General features: G+C 44.2%; 1 protein-coding gene across 1 annotated transcript; it reads left to right on the forward strand.

The window, feature by feature from the left end:
- The first annotated feature begins 287 nt into the window (after nt 1-287).
- chrnd (cholinergic receptor, nicotinic, delta (muscle)) lies at nt 288-11762 on the forward strand. Its single transcript, XM_021620366.2, has 12 exons — nt 288-441; nt 1157-1302; nt 8346-8390; nt 8517-8626; nt 8914-9069; nt 9190-9299; nt 9421-9621; nt 9728-9839; nt 10005-10119; nt 10296-10506; nt 10626-10744; nt 11001-11762. Exons 1-12 carry the CDS (start codon nt 384-386, stop codon nt 11181-11183), a joined length of 1566 nt encoding a protein of 521 aa, XP_021476041.1. The 5' UTR covers nt 288-383; the 3' UTR covers nt 11184-11762.
- The last annotated feature ends 9721 nt before the right edge of the window (nt 11763-21483 follow it).

Consider the following 21483-nt stretch of genomic DNA (forward strand, 5'->3'; position numbering starts at 1 on the left):
TTATACACATCCAACTTACCCATCCAAAACCTACAGTACTGTATAGAGGGACCCAGTAGGCCTGTAATTGCTCTTTATATTCTGCAGTCCTCAATGAATGTATCTGTAATGCAGGAACCATTTCTGTAAATTCATTGCCTGGAAGGCCACACATTAGTGAAGCAAAGCTCATACGTGTACTGTGTCCCCTTACATACTTTCTGTCTCTCACACACCCTACCCCCTATCCTGTATCTCTGTGGCGGAAGTGGGGGATTGCATGCCTACCCCGGCCTGTCTCCGCCTGTTCCCGCCACTCACGGCTCCGGGGGTCACGTCACGAGCACAAGGAGAGAATGGATAACTTTTTTTAAGTTCCAGAGTCTGTCCGGTGTCGAACAGCCATGAACCACCGTTTATTGGGACCGGGAGCCCTGGTTCTGTTCGCAGTCCTTGTAACAGGTAAGTCCGTTGACGTGTAACGTTTAATTTTTTCCTTGTGAGCATTTTGGATATATTGTTTTTGTTCAATTAGGGCTATTTATTCCCAAAATAACGTTTATCTTTCAACATGTTCTATTGAAAGTGGACTATATTTTCTGTAGCTGATGCCTAATTGTAGCCTAAAAGTGAGTTATGACCAGTATTAGGCCTGTGATTCACTACACACACTGGTTCAATGTCCAAGACTTCTTAAAACCTTTTACTGCAGTGGGCTAAATCAGAGTCACAGTGTTTCTTGGTAGTCTTAAACAAATCTACCATGAAACAAAAGTATATACCTCAAACACATGGTTATGGGCTTAAAAAAAGAGGACGCCTGTACCATGTCACATACAAAGTTGAAATGTATTACATTTTGAGTTTGCATCCCAATATTACACTTTATATAGTATATGTCACATAAGACTGAAATATAACAAAACTGACATAGAAACACTGGATTTTCATTGTTTATTTGATTTATTTATGTTTATTAAATATGAAAAGTATGAATAATATTCGACCCATGAGGCCACTAGGTCATTTGACTGCAGCAAAGGGCTACTCTCCATTGGATTGAGGCTGCTATCTGGGCTATTTAATACAAGTACCCTATTATTCAATCCTATGAACATTGCTGTTCGAAGCCTATAATGGATGTATCTGTGCATTGACTTCTGTGTGTGTGTGTCAGAGTGTTTGGCCAGGAATGAGGAAGAGCGGTTGATTCAACATCTGTTCAAGGAGAAGGCTTACAACAAGGACCTCCGGCCCGTAGAAAAACAGGACGAAGCTGTCGTTGTGTACATCGCCCTCACACTCTCTAACCTCATCTCTCTGGTATGACCACTCTGTGTGTGTGTGTGTGTCGATGTGTTTGTGACTGGTATGCGTTTCTGTGGTGTTTCTGGGTCCTCTGCTCCTCTCTCTGTGTGTGTGTGTGTGTGTGTGTGTGTGTGTGTGTGTGTGTGTGTGTGTGTGTGGTGTGTGTGTGTGTGCGTGTTTTGGTGTGTGTGTGTGTGTGTGTGTGTTATTTATAGCCCAGTCTGATCCTCATGAATGTACAGTACCAGTCAAAAGTTTGGACACACCTACTCATTCAAGGGTTTTTTCTTTATTTTTACTATTTTCTACATTGTAGAATAATAGTGAAGACATCACAACTATGAAATAACACATATGGAATCATGTAGTAACCAAAAAAGTGTTAAACAAATCTAAATATATTTTCTAATAGCCCCCCTTTGACTTGATGACAGCTTTGCACACTCTTGGCATTCTCTCAACCAGCTACACCCAGAATGCTTTTCCAACAGTCTTGAAGGAGTTCCACTTATGCTGAGCACTTGTTGGTTGCTTTTCCTTCACTCTGCGGCCCAACTCATCCCAACCATCTCAATTGGGTTGAGCTTGGGGGATTGCGGACGCCAGGTCATCTGCCTCCGCACTCCATCACTCTCTTTCTTGGTCAAATAGCCCTTACACGGCCTGGAGGTGTGTTGGGTCATTGTCCTGTTGAAAAACAAATGCTAGTCCGGCTTGTCACGTCCTGACCTTAGTTCCTTTTGTATGTCTCTATTTGAGTTTGGTCAGGGCGTGAGTTGGGGTGGGCATTCTATGTTGTGTAGTCTAGGTTTTGTATTTCTGTGTTTGGCCTGGTATGGTTCCCAATCAGAGGCAGCTGTCGATCGTTGTCTCTGAATGAGAACCATACTTAGGCAGCCTGTTTTCCCACTATGGGTGGTGGGTAGTTATTTTCTGGTTAGTGTTTGTTGCAACTTTCAGAACTGTTCGTTTATCGTTTTGTTGTTTTTGTTTGTGTATTCATTCTGGATTAAAAGTATAATGGATACGTACCACGCTGCACTTTGGTCCTCCTCTCCTTCTCCCAAAGACATTCATTACACCACTAAGTGCAACCCAACTTATGATCCAAGATGGCGTAGCAGTCAGACGTCCTTGTCCTGTCGTGTCCCTTGTATATATTGTTTTACATATTTTTCGTCACATATCTCTTACCGACGTGGTTCCTGCACAGGAACACCTCAGCGGAAATTTCAGAGCGCCACCTATAGTACTATAGTATAGTACTCGATAAATCTCAAACTTTCATTAAAACACACATGCAAGGTACTGAATTAAAGCTACACTCGTTGTGAATCTAGCCACCAAGTCAGATTTGTAAAATGCTTTTTGGCGAAAGCATGAGAAGCTATTATCTGATAGCATGCACCCCCCCAAAATACCAAAACGTCACCTAAACAATAGATTTTGCGGTAGCCGGCGCTACACAAAACGCAGAAATAAAATATAAAACATTCATTACCTTTGACGAGCTTCTCTGTTGGCACTACTATATGTCCCATAAACATCACAATTGGGTCTTTTTCCCGATTAAATCCGTCAAAGTATGTCCAAAATGTCCATTTATGAAGGCCATCTGATCCAAGGAAAAGTCACCTTTACGAGACGCAACGTCACTTTTTAAAATTAAAAAAGTTGCCTATAAACTTTTACAAATCAAATTCAAACGACTTTTGTAAACCAACTTTAGGTATTAATAAACGTTAATAATCGATCAAATTGATCACGGGGCGATCTGTATTCGATAGCATCCTTAACAGGTTTAAAATATTTTGCTAAACCTCATCATCTAAATACTCTCCTGCAACCCGCCTCACCCAATGTGGCGTGGATCTGCTTTTTATTCCTAAAGTATTTATATTTACTTCGGATCTGGAATCTCTTAACTGAAGCTAGCCAGCTAACTACCAGATATCAGTCAGCAAACCATTGCTAGCGGTCATCAGCTAACCTTCAGCTCGGAAAGCTCTCGCCAGTTCGAACAACGTGACTCTAACCAGAGCAAAACGGACCTGTTATTTTTATCCACGGATTCCTACCGCAAACTGAACATTATCATCTGGATCTTCACAACTAGCTAACCGCAATCCCGGATGACTACTCCTGGCTAGCGTTTCCATCCCAGAGCAAGCACCAATTTAGCTTGAAGCTAGCCCGGCCAGGGCTCCTGTGCTACCACCGAAGCATACTCCTGGGCTACAATATCGGCCTGCTAGCTACCTAGAGCTACTTGGAACTGTCCTGGTTAGTGATTACTGTCTTATTTCACTGTAGAGCCTCTAGCCCTGCTCAATATGCCTTAACCAACCATGTTGTTCCACCTCCTACATATGCAATGACATCACCTGGTTTAAACATCTCTAGAGACTATATCTCTCTCTTCATTACTCAATGCCTAGGTTTACCTCCAATGTACTTACATCCTACCTTACCTTTGTCTGTACACTATGCCTTGAATCTATGCTATCGTGCCCAGAAACCTGCTCCTTTTACTCTCTGTTCTGAACGTGCTAGACGGCCAGTTCGTATAGTCTTTAGCCGTACCCTTATCCTACTTCTCCTCTGTTCCTCTGGTGATGTGGAGGTTAATCCAGGTCCTGCAGTGCCTAGCTCCACTCCCACCCCCCAGGTGCTCTCATTTGTTGACTTCTGTAAACGTAAAAGCCTTGGTTTCATGCATGTTAACATTAGAAGCTTACTCCCTAAGTTTGTTTTACTCACTGCTTTTGCACACTCTGCCAACCCAGATGTCTTAGCCTTGTCTGAATCCTGGCTTAGGAAAACCACCAAAAACCCTGAAATCTCCATTTCTGACTATAACGTTTTTCCGCCAAGATAGAACTGCCAAAGGGGGCGGTGTTGCAATCTACTTCAAAGATAGCCTGCAGAGTTCTGTATTACTTTCTAAGTCTGTACCCAAACAATTTGAGCTTCTACTAAAAATGTTCCTTTCCAGAAACAAGTCTCTCACTGTTGCTGCTTACTATAGACCTCCCTCTGCCCCCAGCTGTGCCCTCGATACTATATGTGAACTGATTGCCCCCCATCTATCTTCTGAGCTCGTGCTACTAGATGACCTAAACTGGGACATGTTTAACACCCCGGCCATCCTACAAACTAAGCTTGATGCCCTCAATCTCACACAAACTATCAATGAACCTACCAGTTACAACCCAAAATCAGTAAACAGGGGCACCCTCATAGATGTCATCCTAACTAATTCGTCCTCCAAATACACCTCTCTCCAAATACACCCGCCTCATTGCCTGCATCCGTAATGGGTCTGCGACGAAACGAACACCCCTCATCACTGTCAAACGCTCCCTGAAACACTTCTGTGAGCAGGCCTTTCTAATCGACCTGGCCGGGGTATCCTGGAATGACATTGACCTCATCCCGTCAGTAGATGATGCCTGGCTATTCTTTAAAAGTGCCTTCCTCACCATCTTAAATAAGCATGCCCCTCTCAAAAAATTTAGAACAGGAATAGACATAGTCCTTGGTTCACGCCAGACCTGTCTGCCCTTGACCAGCACAAAAACATCCTGTGGCGTTCTGCATTAGCATCGAATAGTCCCCGTGATATGCAACTTTTCAGGGAAGTTAGGAACAAATATACACAGGCAGTTAGAAAAGCTAAGGCAAGCTTTTTCAAACAGAAATTTGCATCCTGTAGTACTAACTCAAAAAAGTTCTGGGACACTGTAAAGTCCATGGACAATAAGAGCACCTTCTCCCAGCTGCCCACTGCTCTGAGGCTAGGAGACAATGTCACCACCGATAAATCCACTATAATTGAGAATTTCAATAAGCATTTCTCTACGGCTGGCCATGCTTTCCACATGGCTACCCCTACCCCGGTCAACTGCCCGGCACCCTCCACAGCAACCCGCCAAAGTCCCCACCATTTCTCCTTTACCCAAATTCAGATAGCCGATGTTCTGAAAGAGCTGCAAAATCAGGACCCCTACAAATCAGCCGGGCTAGACAATCTGGACCCTGTCTTTCTAAAATGATCTGCCGAAATTGTTGCAACCCCTATTACTAGCCTGTTCAACCTCTCTTTCGTATCGTCTGAGATTCCCAAAGATTGGAAAGCTGCCGCGGTCATCCCCCTCTTCAAAGCGGGTGACACTCTAGACCCAAACTGCTACAGACCTATATCTATCCTACCCTGTCTTTCTAAGGTCTTCGAAAGCCAAGTTAACAAACAGATTACTGACCATTTTGAATCCCACCATACCTTCTCCGCTATGCAATCTGGTTTCAGAGCTGGTCATGGGTGCACCTCAGCCACGCTCAAGGTTCTAAACGACATCATAACCGCCATCGATAAGAAACATTACTGTCCAGCCGTATTCATCGACCTGGCCAAGGCTTTCGACTCTGTCAATCACAACATTCTTATTGGCAGACTCGACAGCCTTGGTTTCTCAAATGATTGCCTCGCCTGGTTTACCAACTACTTCTCTGATAGAGTTCAGTGTGTCAAATCGGAGGGCCTGACTGCCTCTGACAGTCTCTATGGGTGTGCCACAGGGTTCAATTCTCGGGCCGACTCTTTTATGTATACATCAATGATGTTGCTCTTGCTGCAGGTGATTCTCTGATCCACCTCTATGCAGACGACACCATTCTGTATACTTCTGGCCCCTCCTTGAACACTGTGTTAACTAACCTCCAGACGAGCTTCAATGCCATACAACTCTCCTTCTGTGGCCTCCAACTGCTCTTAAACGCAAGTAAAACTAAATGCATGCTTTTCAATCGATCGCTGCCCGCACCTGCTCGCCCGTCCAGCATCACTACTCTGGACGGCTCTGACTTAGAATACGTGGACAACTACAAATACCTGGGTGTCTGGTTAGACTGTAAACTCTCCTTCCAGACTCACATCTCAAATCCAAAATTAAATCTAGAATCAGCTTCCTATATCGCAACAAAGCATCCTTCACTCATGCTGCCAAACATACCCTCGTAAAACTGACCATCCTACCGATCCTCAACTTCGGTGATGTCATCTATAAAATAGCCTTCAACACTCTACTCAACAAACTGGATGCAGTCTATCACAGTGCCATCCGTTTTGTCGCCAAAGCCCCATACACTACCCACCATTGCGACCTGTACGCTCTCGTTGGTTGGCCCTCGCTTCATACTCGTCGCCAAACCCACTGGCTACAGGTTATCTACAAGTCTCTGCTAGGTAAAGCCCCGCCTTATCTCAGCTCACTGGTCACCATAGCAGCACCCACTCGTAGCACACGCTCCAGCAGGTATATCTCACTGGTCACCCCCAAAGCCAATTCCTCCTTTAGTCGTCTTTCCTTCCAGTTCTCTGCTGCCCATGACTGGAATGAATTGCAAAAATCTCTGAAGCTGGAGACTCACATCTCCCTCACTAGCTTTAAGCACCAGCTGTCAGAGCAGTTTACAGATCACTGCACCTGTACTACACCTATCTGTAAACAGCCCATCTACCTACCTCATCCCCATACTGGTATTTCTTTATTTATTTTGCTCCTTTGCACCCCAGTATCTCTACCTGCACATTAATCTTCTCCTGATCTACCATTCCAGTGTTTAATTGCTATGTTGTAATTACTTCGCCACCATGGCCTGTTTATTTCCTTAACTTACCTCATTTGCACTCACTGTATATAGACTTTTTGTTTTCTTTTGTTCTACTGTATTATTGACTGCATGTTTTGTTTATTCCATGTGTAACTCGGTGTTGTGTATGTGTCGAATTGCTACGCTTTATCTTGGCCAGGTCGCAGTTGCAAATGAGAACTTGTTCTCAACTAGCCTACCTGGTTAAATAAAAGGTGAAATAAAAATAAATAAATAAATAAATAAAAGATGGGATGGCCTATCACTGCAGAATGCTGTGGTCGCCATGCTAGTTCAGTATGCCTTGAATTCTAAATAAACCACACACAGTGTCACCAGCAAAGTACCCCCACACCATCACACCACCTCCTCCATGCTTCACGGTGGGAACCACAAGTACGGAGATAATCCGTTCACCTACTCTGCGCCTCACAAAGACACAGCGGTTGGAACCAAAAATCTCAAATTTGGACTCATCAGACCAAAGGAGAGATTTCCACCTGTCTAATGTCCATTGCTCGTGTTTCTTGGTGTCCTTTAGTAGTGGTTTCTTTGCAGAAATTTGACCATGAAGGCCTGATTCACACAGTCTTCTCTGGACAGTTGATGTTGAGATGTCTGTTACTTTTATTTTGGCTGCAGTTTCTGAGGCTGGTATCTCTAATGAATGTATCCTCTGCAGCAGAGATAACTCTAGGTCTTACTTTCCTGTGGCGGTCTTCATGAGAGCCAGTTTCATCATAGCGCTTGATGGTTTTTGCGACTGCACTTGAAGAAACTTTCAAAGTTCTTGACATTTTCCGGAGTGACTAACCATTATGTCTTAAAGTAATGATAGACTGTCGTTTCTCTTTGCCTATTTGAGCTGTTCTTGCCATAATATGGACTTGGTCTATCTTCTGTATACTACCCCTACCTTGTCACAACACAATTGATTGGCTCGAACGCATTGAGAAGGAAATAAATTCCACAAATGAACTTTTAGCAAGGCACATCTGTTATTTGAAATACATTCCAGGTGACTGGTTGAGAAGCTGGTTGAAGCTGGTTGAGCGAATGCCAAAGCTGTCATCAAGGCAAAGGGTGGCTACTTTGAGGAATCTCAAATATAAAATATATTTTGATTTGTTTAACACTTTCTTGGTTACTACATGATTCCATATGTGTTATTTCATAGTTTTGATGTCTTCACTATTATTCTACAATTTTGAAAATAGTGAAAATAAAGAAAAACCCTGTGTGTGTCCAAACTTTTGACTGGTACTGTATGTCACAAAGAGGACCACGATCCAGTCAGCCTGAACAACCTGGAGAATGTAGAAAAACAGACACTGCCTTGTCTCTCTCTCTCTCTCTCTCTCTCTCTCTCTCTCTCTCTCTCTCTCTCTCTCTCTCTCTCTCCGTAGAAAGAGGTAACCGAGACTCTGCTGACCAATGTGTGGATGGAACATGTGAGTATATTCTTCTGCTTTATTTCAACCAGTTGGTCTTATCACTGTGTATCTTTATAAATATAATACATCTATAACAGTTTCCTATTCACATACACGCTCACGTCATTCACTGTGTGTGTCCAGGGCTGGTATGACACCAGGCTGTCATGGAACACCGCTGAGTTTGACGATATCGATGTCCTGCGCCTCCCGCCCAGCATGGTGTGGCTGCCGGAGATCGTCCTAGAGAACAAGTAACACACACCCTCACCTTCTCTGGGCCTGTTATCCTTTTCTCCTCTGTCTTACGATGCCCAGTTCCAGACTGTTTCCTACTCTAATATATTGCTGTGGGTGTGTCAGTAATGATGCCCAGTTCCAGACTGTTTCCTACTCTAATATATTGCTGTGGGTGTGTGTCAGTAACGATGCCCAGTTCCAGACTGTTTCCTACTCTAATATATTGCTGTGGGTGTGTCAGTAACGATGCCCAGTTCCAGACTGTTTCCTACTCTAATATATTGCTGTGGGTGTGTGTCAGTAACGATGCCCAGTTCCAGGTGGCGTACTACTGTAACGTATTGATCAATCCGGAAGGCTATGTGTACTGGCTGCCGCCAGCCATCTTCAGATCCTCCTGTGCCATCAACGTCAACTACTTCCCCTTCGACTGGCAGAACTGCACTCTCAAGTTCACGTAAGGAAGGGTCTGATACCCCCACCCCCCACACATACACACAAACGCAGGCATGCACGCACACACACACACACACACACACACACACACACACGTAAAACGCTGTTTCCCATGATGCAGCTCCCTGACCTACAATGCTAAGGAGATCACCATGCAGCTGAAAGAGGAGCTGGAAGATGACAAGTCCTACAAGGTGGAGTGGATCATCATAGACCCTGCAGGGTTCACAGGTACACACACACACACACTCTCTCTCTCTGCTGAATCATCCATAAGCCAGCCCATAGAAATGCCAGTATATAAACCACTCTTTCACTCATCGCTCACTTTCATCTCTTCCTCCCCCTATAGAGAATGGAGAGTGGGAAATCATTCATAAACCGGCCCGTAGGAACACCTATAAGAATATCCCTATAGAGAGCAACAAGCACCAGGACATCACCTTCTATCTCATCATCAAACGCAAACCTCTGTTCTATATCGTCAACATCATAATCCCCTCTGTCCTCATCTCCTTCATGGCTACACTGGTCTACTACTTACCAGCTGACAGTAAGTATACCCTTAATCTCTTATCCCTTACCTCTACCATGAACGCTGACCTTACTACCTAACTACCACACTACGTCCACAGTGATTACTGTGTGTGTGTGTCTAGGTGGGGAGAAGATGACTCTGTCCATCTCGGTGCTGCTGGCTCAGTCTGTGTTCCTGCTGCTGATCTCACAGAGACTGCCAGAGACCTCCATGGCTATACCACTTATTGTCAAGTAGGACACACACACCCTTTTGTATGTGTTTGTGTTTCATAGACACACTGTTTGTGTGTTTGTGTTGCAGACAGTTACCAGTTGTTTGATTTTGAGAAGAATCCCCATGATGATCATGGTGTTTGTGTGTGTGTCTTTTGTCTGTGTGTGCATACATGCATGTAGGTATCTGATGTTCATCATGGTTCTGGTTACGGTGGTGGTGTTGCACTGTGTGGTGGTCCTCAACCTGCACTTCAGGAGCCCCAGTACACACATCATGACAGAGTGGACTAGAGAGGTACACACAGACTACACAAGGAGTAGAGCAGGCCTAATTGTTACTCCATGGATACCTGCAACTGCAATTTAAACTAAAATGTGACATGGTTTTGTGTGTCTGTGTGTGTGTCTCTGTGTGTGTGTGTCTCTCTGTGTTTGTGTCTCTGTGTGTGTCTGTGTCCTCTCCTCCACTAGTTCTTCCTGGAGAGGTTGCCCCGCCTGCTGCGGATGTCCCGCCCTGCAGAGTCAGAGTCTAGCTGGGAGGGGGCGTTGCCAAGGCGATCTAGCTCGGTTGGTTACATTGCTAAGGCGGAAGAGTACTACAGTGTGAAGTCACGCAGCGAGCTGATGTTTGAGAAACAGTCTGAGAGACATGGGCTGGCCACACGGGCTACACCTGCGGCAGGTACACAGAGCAGACACACATATATAGGCACAGAGAACAGACACATGAACATGCACAATCTTCTATAGTGAATGTTATGTACGGGAAGGTATATGATTCCTTACTTTGTGTGCGTGTAGCTGTGAAGCCCCAGTCAGATGGAGAGGTGACAGAGCAGCTGTACTCTGAGATGAAGCCTGGTGTGGATGGAGCCAACTACATTGTCAAACACATGCATGACAAGAATGACTACAACGAGGTAAGAGAAGAGGGGGAGATGGAGAGAAAGAGGGGGAGGGGCAGGGGGAAAGGAGGGAGGAACAGAACATTAGATATAATACAATACATTATCCTATTCATGTCAAACTCCCCAGTGGGACTTGGGTCTGTAACAAAGGCTTCAGTCACTAGTGTGTTAGTGTGTCATTACGGCTCAACAATGGTGATCATGACATACATCAATGCAATGCTTGCTGACCCCCCCTCCTCTCGTCTTCTCTCTGCTCCCCCCGTAGGAGAAGGATAACTGGAGTGGTATAGCTCGTACGGTGGACCGTCTGTGTCTGTTCCTGGTCACCCCAGTCATGACAGCAGGCACCATCGTCATCTTCCTCATGGGTATCTACAACCACCCTCCGCCCCTGCCCTTCGAGGGAGACCCCTACAACTACCTGGAGGAGAACAAGCGCTACGTCTGATACACACCAACGCTTACACACGTTCGCACACATGTGAAGTGTGGTTCTGCTGTTTGTTCACCTTCACCTTCACTAACACATCCGCAACCGCCCAAATATAAAATATGAGGCCTGCCCCCGACCCTAACCCACAAATATAGAAAATGCACTGTGGGCCTACAGTCAGATGGCAGAACTATTTTTGGACAGGCCTTTGTATATAGGCCTATGTTTCTGCTTATCATTTCCAACATTTTGGTAGGTTATTTGTTAGTCAACTTGTTTGTAATTAGATAGGCCTAAATGTAGCTCCTCTACTGTCATTACTAGTTGACCTAGAACACTAAGTAATCCCTTAACCAAAATGTAATTAATCCATAGAATTAATGTTTCAGTCAACTTGACATCGGTAAAGTTTGTTTTCTCTTTCATCTCTGCTTCTTTTGCAGCAAAGACATGTAGGGCCCGGGCAAAAATTCTATAACAAAAAAAAAACTGGGAAAGATTTTTTTGCAAAATTTCCAAATGACATCAGTTTGACCGGTTTTTAGAAATGTAAAAGCTATTAAAAAGACCCAACATGTTTTTGATAAGATTTAAGTTCGGCTTGGATGCATATTTTATGTGATTGAAATGCTATCAGCTTTTATGATGCTGATAAAGATAGCACCGCCACCTTCACAGACGTTCCCTAACCGTGCATTCATTCTCTCAAGATCCTGAAAGAAATACAGTACATTCAGAAAGTATTCTGACCCCTTCACTTTTTCCACATTTTGTTACATTACAGCCTTATTCTAAAATTGCTTAAATAGTTTTTTCCCTCATCAATCTACACACACAATACTCCATAATGACAAAGCAAAAACAGAAAAAAATGATTATGAAAGATTACATTTACATAAGTATACAGACCCTTTACTCAGTACTTTGTTGAAGCACCTTTGGCAGCAATTACAGCCTCGAGTCTTCTTGGGTATGACGGTATAAGCTTGTCACACCTGTATTTGGAGAGTTTCTCCCATTATTCTCTGCAGATCCTCTCAAGCTCTGTCAGGTTGGATGGGTCTCTCCAGAGGTTCAGGTCCGGGCTCGGATAAGCCACTCAAAGACATTCAGAGACTTGTCCCAAAGCCACTCCTGCATTGTCATGGCTATGTGCTTAGGGTCGTGGTCCTGTTGGAAGGTGAACCTTCACCCCAGTCTGAGATCCTGAGAGCTCTGGAGCAGGTTTTCATCAAGGATCTGTCTGTACTTTGCTCCGTACATCTTTGCCTCGATCCTGACTAGTCTCCCAAACCCTGCCCCTGAAAAACAATCCCACAGCATGATAATGCCACCGCCATGCTTCACACACCGTAGGGGTGGTGCCAAGTTTCCTACAGATGTGACGCTTGGCATTCAGGCCAAAGATTTCAATCTTGGTTTCATCAGACCAGAGAATCTTGTTTCTCATGGTCTGAGAGTCCTTTAGGTGCCTTTTGGCAAACTCCAAGTGAGCTGTCATGTGCCATTCACTGAGGTGTGGCTTCCATCTGGCCACTCTACGATAAAGTCCTGATTGGTGGAGTACTGCAGAGATGTTTGTCCTTCTGTAAGGTTCTCCCATCTCCACAGAGGAACTCTGGAGCTCTGTCAGAGTGACCATCGGGTTCTTGGTCACCTACCTGACCAAGGCCCTTCTCCCCCTATTGCTCAGTTTGGCTGGGCGGCCAGCTCTAGGAAGAGTCTTGGTGGTTCATAGCTTCTTCCATTTAAGAATGATGGAGGCCACTGTGTTCTTTGGGACTTTCAATGTTGCAGAAATGTTTGGTACCCTTCCCCAGATCTGTGCCTCAACACAATCCTGTCTCTGAGCTCTACGGACAATTCCTTCGAATTCCTCATGGCTTGGTTTTTACTCTGACATGCACTGTCAACTGTGGGACCTTATATTGATGTGTGTGCCTTTCCAAATCATGTCCAATCAATTGAATTTGCCATAGGTGGACTCTAATCGAGTCTCATAGCAAAGGGTCAGAATATTATATAAATAAGGTATGTTTTTTTAGTTAGCGAACATTTCAAAAACAATATTTTCACTTTGTAATTATGAGGTATTGTGTGTAGATTGTTGACAGAAAATAATTATTTTATCAATTTTAGAATAAGGCTGTAACGTAACAAAATGTGGAAAAAAATCTAAAGTCTGAATACTTTCCGAATGCACTGTAAATACCATTTTTCTAATTCTGTTCCTGAGTCAAAATGTTGTGTATCATTTTACTGCATGCAATTCTTTATTCTGCAGGAGTTAATATTATATTAGGCTAAGTGGGAGGTTATAGACCTACAGTCAGTGTCCAGATTTCAGTCAGGCTACTATTCCATTGAACCCATCTGAACAGTACAATTCTCTTGACGTGCCATTTTGAAGTCCCCGTCCTGTGACTGTTGAATTTGTATAGCGCCTCACAATCATCACACATAACATAGTTACCACTGCTATCATCTTCTTTTACCACTTCGCCTAATCTTTCCCAAACATTAGACTACTGTTCTGGCCCTCCTTTTATTTATTTTCAACTCTCTATTTCGCAGCTTTTCTCTTATTGAATTAACTCTGACATTGTCCTTTTTGCCTCAGTGGATTGGCGTTAACTTTTTAAAAGAAGTTCGCAATTGGCGTGTTGGACAATTTGGAGCGCTACAGTTGGGCCCTAATGTTTAGGCTTCAAATCAAATTTTATTTGTCACATGCGCCAAATACAACAGGTATTACCTTACTGTGAAATGCCTACTTACAAACCCTTAACCAACAATTCAGTTCAAGAAATAGAGTTAAGAAACTAAACTAAACTAAAGTAAAAAAATAAAATAAAAAAGTAACTCTACAAAATTACATGACAATAAGGAAAAAACAGTGCCTTGCGAAAGTATTCGGCCCCCTTGAACTTTGCGACCTTTTGCCACATTTCAGGCTTCAAACATAAAGATATAAAACTGTATTTTTTTGTGAAGAATCAACAACAAGTGGGACACAATCATGAAGTGGAACGACATTTATTGGATATTTCAAACCTTTTTAACAAATCAAAAACTGAAAAATTGGGCGTGCAAAATTATTCAGCCCCCTTAAGTTAATACTTTGTAGCGCCACCTTTTGCTGCGATTACAGCTGTAAGTCGCTTGGGGTATGTCTCTATCAGTTTTGCACATCGAGAGACTGACATTTTTTCCCATTCCTCCTTGCAAAACAGCTCGAGCTCAGTGAGGTTGGATGGAGAGCATTTGTGAACAGCAGTTTTCAGTTCTTTCCACAGATTCTCGATTGGATTCAGGTCTGTACTTTGACTTGGCCATTCTAACACCTGGATATGTTTATTTTTGAACCATTCCATTGTAGATTTTGCTTTATGTTTTGGATCATTGTCTTGTTGGAAGACAAATCTCCGTCCCAGTCTCAGGTCTTTTGCAGACTCCATCAGGTTTTCTTCCAGAATGGTCCTGTATTTGGCTCCATCCATCTTCCCATCAATTTTAACCATCTTCCCTGTCCCTGCTGAAGAAAAGCAGGCCCAAACCATGATGCTGCCACCACCATGTTTGACAGTGGGCATGGTGTGTTCAGGGTGATGAGCTGTGTTGCTTTTACGCCAAACATAACGTTTTGCATTGTTGCCAAAAAGTTGTGTGACCAGAGCACCTTCTTCCACACGTTTGGTGTGTCTCCCAGGTGGCTTGTGGCAAACTTTAAATGGCACTTTTTATGGATATCTTTAAGAAATGTCTTTCTTCTTGCCACTCTTCCATAAAGGCCAGATTTGTGCAATATACGACTGATTGTTGTCCTATGGACAGAGTCTCCCACCTCAGCTGTAGATCTCTGCAGTTCATCCAGAGTGATCATGGGCCTCTTGGCTGCATCTCTGATCAGTCTTCTCCTTGTATGAGCTGAAAGTTTAGAGGGACGGCCAGGTTAGATTAGATTTGCAGTGGTCTGATACTCCTTCCATTTCAATATTATCGCTTGCACAGTGCTCCTTGGGATGTTTAAAGCTTGGGAAATATTTTTGTATCCAAATCCGGCTTTAAACTTCTTCACAACAGTATCTCGGACCTGCCTGGTGTGTTCCTTGTTCTTCATGATGCTCTCTGCGCTTTTAACGGACCTCTGAGACTATCACAGTGCAGGTGCATTTATACGGAGACTTGATTACACACAGGTGGATTGTAAATATCATCATTAGTCATTTAGGTCAACATTGGATCATTCAGAGATCCTCACTGAACTTCTGGAGAGAGTTTGCTGCACTGAAAGTAAAGGGGCTGAACAATTTTGCACGCCCACGCAAAGTTCAAGGGGGCCGAATACTTTCGCAAGGCACTGTATACAGGGGATGCTACACACTAACAGCAGATACAAATTCTGAAATAGAAAACAATGTGGCATATAGATATGAATGTTAATGCATTGTTTCCTCTTCATTCAACCCGCCATCCACACAATATTTCATGACCCTAATCCCACCTGATCCGCGTATATATATATATATACAGGTTGAGTCAACCGCGCATCACTAACACACGCACGCTAACACGCAAACACACACACACACACACACACACACACACACACACACACACACACACACACACACACACACACACACACACACACACACACGCAAGACACTTAAAGGCCATGCTACAGCCAATCAAAAACATTTGTTGTCTTTCCTATAAGGCTCAGTCACTCTGGGTTGACGGCCTGGTTTCAATGTGTAATCTTTAACTGCCTAGGTGCCTAGACTTTTTTTTTTACTTAAAACTTCCCCTGGGTAGTGTCTTGGCAGTTTGGATTAACTTGACTGTTTATGACTAATATATGTGTGCGTTTTTAATAAATATTTACAACAGGTGTGTTTAAAAAAGCTATTTGCCTATTGTGTCTGTGTTCAGTGTGGTATTATCATATGAAGAGGTTGTAAAAAGACAGGTGAAAGACGGGTCTCAGAGATGGCGTCGACAGATATGGCAGCTCTGCTTCTAGCCCCTAAGCAACTTTGCGGTATTTAGTTTTTTGTGTGTTATTTCTTACATTATTAGCCAATAATTGTTTTATGTTATTACATACAGACAGAAATTACTTTGGGATATCAGAGTGGCAGTAACTTACCAGCATTACGACAAGGAATACGACTTTCCCAAATTGGATCCTTTGTTCGTACCCCCAGAGCAATTGAACTCATTCCAGAGGCAGCTCCTAAATACCACCGGTGGAGAAGAGGTATTCAGAGTGGACTTCTAGTCCGACTCAGGAGGCATGCACACCATCCACCGCTTCCGAGTATATTACTCGTTAATGTTCAGTCTCTGGATAATAAAGTAGACGAGGTCAGGACGAGGATCTCCTTCCAGAAAGACATTGGGGATTGTAACATGCTCTATTTCACGGAAACATACTGTCCCCGTCCATACAGCCATCTGGGTTCTCGGTACATCATGCAGACAGGAATAAAGAACTCTCCGGGAAGAAGAAGAAAGGCGGGGGTGTATGTTTCATTATTAACCCCTCATGGTGTGATTGTGATAACACATAAATTCAAGTCCTTTTGTTCACCTGACCTAGAATACCTCACAATCAAATGCCGACCATATTACCTCCCAAGAGAATTCTCTTCGGTTATAGCCACAGCCGTGTATATTCCTCCTCAAGCTGATACCATGACAACCCTGAAGGAACTACACTGGACTTTGTGCAAACTAGAAATCACATATCCTGAGGACACATTTATTATAGCTGGGCATTTTAACAAAGCAAATTTGAGGAAAATGTTACCAAAGTTCTATCAACACATTGACTGTAATACTCACGCTGGTAAAACATTGGTCCACTGCTACTCAACTTTTCAAAATACCTACAAGGCCCTCCCCCGCCCTCCCTTCGGCAAATCTGATTAGAACTCCATTTTGCTCCTCTCTTCCTATAGGCAGAAACTCAAACAGGAAGTACCCATGCTAAGGTTTATTCAATGCTGGTCTGACCAATTGGAGTCCATGCTTCAAGATTTTGATCACGCGGACTGGGATATGTTCCGGGTAGCCTCTGAGAATAACATCGAAGAATACACGGATACGGTGACTGAGTTCATCAGGAAGTGTATAGGAGATGTTGTACCCACTGTGACTATTCATCTTACCCAAACCAGAAACTGTGGATAGATGGCAGCATCCGCACAAAACTGAAAACGCGAACCACCGCATTTAACCATGGCAAGGAGACTGGGAATATGGCCAAATACCAACAAATATTCCCTCCGTAAGGCAATCAAACAGTTAAAACGTTAGTACAAAGACAATGTGGAGTCGCAATTGAACTCCTCAACACACGAGACGTATGTGGCAGGGTCTACAGCCACACGTACACCGAAGTCTTGCTTCCGGACAAGCTAAACACCTTCTTTCTCCCGCTTTAGGGATAACACAGTGCCTGCCACCAGTGCAGCCCTCTACCAAGAACTGTGAGCTCTCCTCCATGACTGACGTAAGACATTTAAGAGTGCTAACCTTCGCAGGGCTGCCAGCCCAAAGGATATCCCTAGCTGTTTCCTCTGCATGCGCAGACCAGCAGGCTGGGGTGTTTACAGACATATTCAATCTCTCCCTTTCCCAGTCTGCTGTCCCCACTTGCTTCAAGATGTCCACCATTGTTCCCGTATAAAGCAAAGGTAAGTGAACTAAATGACTATCACCCCTGAGCACTCACTTCTGTCATCATGAAGTGCTTTGAAAGGCTAGTTAAGGATCATATCAACTCTACTCTACCTGACACCCTAGACCCATTTAAATTTGCTTACCGCCCCAAAAGATGCACAGACGATGCAATCATCATCACATTGCACACGGCCCTATCCCATCTGGATAAGAGGAATACCTACGTAAGAATGCTGGTCATTGACTATAGCTAAACATTCAACACCACAGAACCCTCCACGATCATTCAGCTCGGTGCCCTCGGTCTGAACCCCGCCCTGTGCAACTGGGTCCTGGACTTTGACTGGCCGCCCCCAGGTGGTGAAGGTAGGAAACAACACCTCCACTTCTCTGATCCTCAACACAGGGGCTCCACAAGAGTGCGTGCCCAGCCCCCTCCTGTACTCCCTGTTCACCCATGACTGCGTGGCCATGCATGCCTCCAACTCAATCATCAAGTTTGTAGATGACACAACAGTAGTAGGCCTGATTACCAATAATGACGAGACAGTCTACAGGGAGGAGATGAGGGCCCTGGGAGAGTTTTGCCAGGAAGATAATCTCACTCAACGTCAACAAAACAAAAAAGCTGATCGTGGACTTCAGGAAACAGCAGAGGGAGCACGCCCCTATCCACATCAACGGGACCGCAGTGGAGAAGGTGGAATGCTTCAAGTTCCTCAGTATACACATCGCTGACGATCTGAAATGGTCCACCCAACCTCAGGAGGCTGAAGAAATTTGGATTGACCCCTAAAACCCTCACAAACTTTTACAGATGTACAATTGAGAGCATCATGTCGGGCTGTATCACCACCTGGTACGGCAACTGCTCCGCCCACAACCGCAAGGCTCTCCAGAGGGTAGTGAGGTCTGCACAACGCATCATCAGGGGCAAACTACCTGCCCTCCAAGACACCTACACCACCCGATGTCACAGGAAGGCCAAAAAGATCATCAAGGGCATCAACCACCCGAGCCACGGCCGGTTCACCCCGCTATCATCCAGAAGACAAGGTCAGTACAGGTGCATCAAAGCTTGGACCGAGAGACTGAAAAACAGCTTCCATCTCAAGGCCATCAGACTGTTAAACAGCCATCACTAACATTGAGTGGCTGCTGCCAGCACACTGACTCAACTCCAGCCACTTTAATAATTAAAAATTGGATGTAATAAATGTATTACTAGTCACTTTAAACAACGCCACTTCATATAATGTTTACATACCCTACATTACTCATCTCATATGTATATACTGTACTCTATACCATCTACTGCATCTTGCCTATGCCGTTCGTCCATCGCTCATCCATATATTTATATGTACATATTCTTATTCATTCTTTTACACTTGTAGTTGGTAGTTGTTGTGAAATTGTTAGATTACTTGTTAGATATTACTGCATGGTCGGAACTAGAAGCACAAGCATTTCGCTACACTCGCATTAACATCTGCTAACCATGTGTGTGTGACCAATAACATTTGATTTGATTTCGGTTTAAGTCTGGGCGGAGATGACACAGAAAAAAAGTTAAATAGGCAATCTTGTGCATTTCATAGTAATACCCTCCTGGATGTACTAGTCTCCGCAAAGCACATGTCAGTGGCGGTCGGTGCCGTTTAAGATGAGCCGTTTTATTATGAGCATGGCCTTCTTTCTATCACAGCATATTGGATGACTGTCATTCATATTTCATTCACCCAGCTCAATGTAACATTGATAGGTTTAGGCTACTACATGATACTAGAATTTTCCCTATACCTGTCATGAATGACTGAATTTTTACAACGTAGGTGCACGGGTAGAGAGACATTTGAGTAGTCAAGGTGACAGACAGTGACACATTCAATAAATACACCCCTGATCACACGCAAGCACAGTTCACTTGCATAGCAGCCACATAAAAACAGCATGATCCCTTTGATTGTTGGATAATTCCTTCTCATATCTACGCGCCCTCTTTCTCTCACCTTTTCCCTTCGCTAGTGGACTTCAGTGTACAACACATCTGCTGTCAGTGACCAGGTAAAAAAAACCTTTCCAAGCCAAACTTTAATATCATATAACAGCTAACTGCTACACACAGCCTACATCATTGTCACCATATTAGCTAACGTCAAGGCAAAATAGCTACTAGAACCGATGCGTTAGTAAACCTGCTACAATCATGCAGTACAGTGTACTGTTAGCAAGCAGTTTAGTAGTTACACCAGTGGGCCCAGTGGCCAGATAGGTCCGGTCTGGCCGGCCAGATAGGTCGGTCCTTTCCTGTTTCAGCATGACAATGCCCCTGTGCACAAAACAAGGTCTATACAGAAATGGTTTAACGAGATCGGTTTGAAAGAACTTGACTTGCCTGCACAGAGACAGATTGGTATTGTCCGGCTGACTGGCCGGCCAGATAGCTAATTCTGGACCCAGCTGTCTGGCCGGATCTACTTATCTGGCCTGTCAGACCTACCTGGCCGACCAGACCAGGTAGGTGCGGCCGGCTGGTCAGAAAAGTAGGTCTGGCCGGCCAGATAGGTAGGCCCAGCCGGCCAGATAGGTAGGTCTGGCCAGATAGCTTGGTCCGGTCGGCCAGACCCATCTGGCATGCCAAGCCAAGCTATCTGGCCGGCTGGCCAACCGGACCTAGCTATCTAGCCAGATAGGTAGATCCAGCCGGCCTGGCCAGATAGGTGGTTATGGGCGGCCAGATAGGTCTTGTTCAGATAGGGGGGGGGGAGAAAAGGTCTTGTTCAGATAGGTCTTGTCCGGTTCGGGCGGCCAGATAGGTCTTGTCCGGCTGGCCAGATTGGTCTTGTCTGGCTGGACAGACAGGTAGTTCCAGCCTAGCTATGTGGCAGGCCGGACCTAGCTATCTGGCAGGCCAGCCAGACCTGCCTATCTGGCCAGACGGCCGACGCGACCAGCTAGGTGCGGCCAGCCCGCCCTCCAGGTTCGTTTTTATATTTCAACCTGCATGTTCTGATCCATGTTCTATTTTAGTGCCTGGCTACACAGACGCTCATTGACTAGCGCAAGCAGTTTGGATGAAATTATTTGAATAACATGTTTGCATACATTTATTTTGCAACGCTTGTGGGCTCAAGTGGGCAGTGTGATCAGCATGTTATCCTGATGGCTGGGCCGGCTGTGGGGCCGGCTGTGGGGCCTAATCATATAATTATATTTAATTCAATAGCGTCTGTGTGGGCCTAGTCATAGAGATTTCTCATTTTAACTTAAAAAATGTATGACCTTTTATTGTGGCATATACACTACCAGTCATGATGTTTTCATCTGATTTTCAAACAATCACTTCAATGTGCTCCTTTAGTAGGCTACCTGGGCACGTTCATCCACTTGCAACATATTTATTTTTTCAAATTATTTTATTTCCTTTTGTTGCTTAATTGTATAGTTTCTGGTTTATTGTATACCGGTTTGTTGACCGCACGTAGCACAGACACATAGTATTGACATTCATTCCGCAGTGGTTGGGAATGGGTAGGGGAGCTGGACAATCATAATGACGATGTTGATAAGGATTTTTCCACTACCTCTATGATGAATTACTGAACTATAAACCTATGCTTGA

The sequence above is a fragment of the Oncorhynchus mykiss genome, chromosome 11, assembly GCF_013265735.2.
Source record: "Oncorhynchus mykiss isolate Arlee chromosome 11, USDA_OmykA_1.1, whole genome shotgun sequence".
Classification (NCBI taxonomy): domain Eukaryota; kingdom Metazoa; phylum Chordata; class Actinopteri; order Salmoniformes; family Salmonidae; genus Oncorhynchus; species Oncorhynchus mykiss.

Bases quoted from the DNA above. Each gene is read 5' to 3' on its own strand.
- chrnd (XM_021620366.2), top strand. From the start codon at position 384: ATGAACCACCGTTTATTGGGACCGGGAGCCCTGGTTCTGTTCGCAGTC. The intron at 1,303-8,345 runs GTATGACCACTC...CTCTCTCCGTAG, and splicing joins TCTCTAACCTCATCTCTCTG to AAAGAGGTAACCGAGACTCT. The intron at 10,745-11,000 runs GTAAGAGAAGAG...CTCCCCCCGTAG, and splicing joins ACAAGAATGACTACAACGAG to GAGAAGGATAACTGGAGTGG.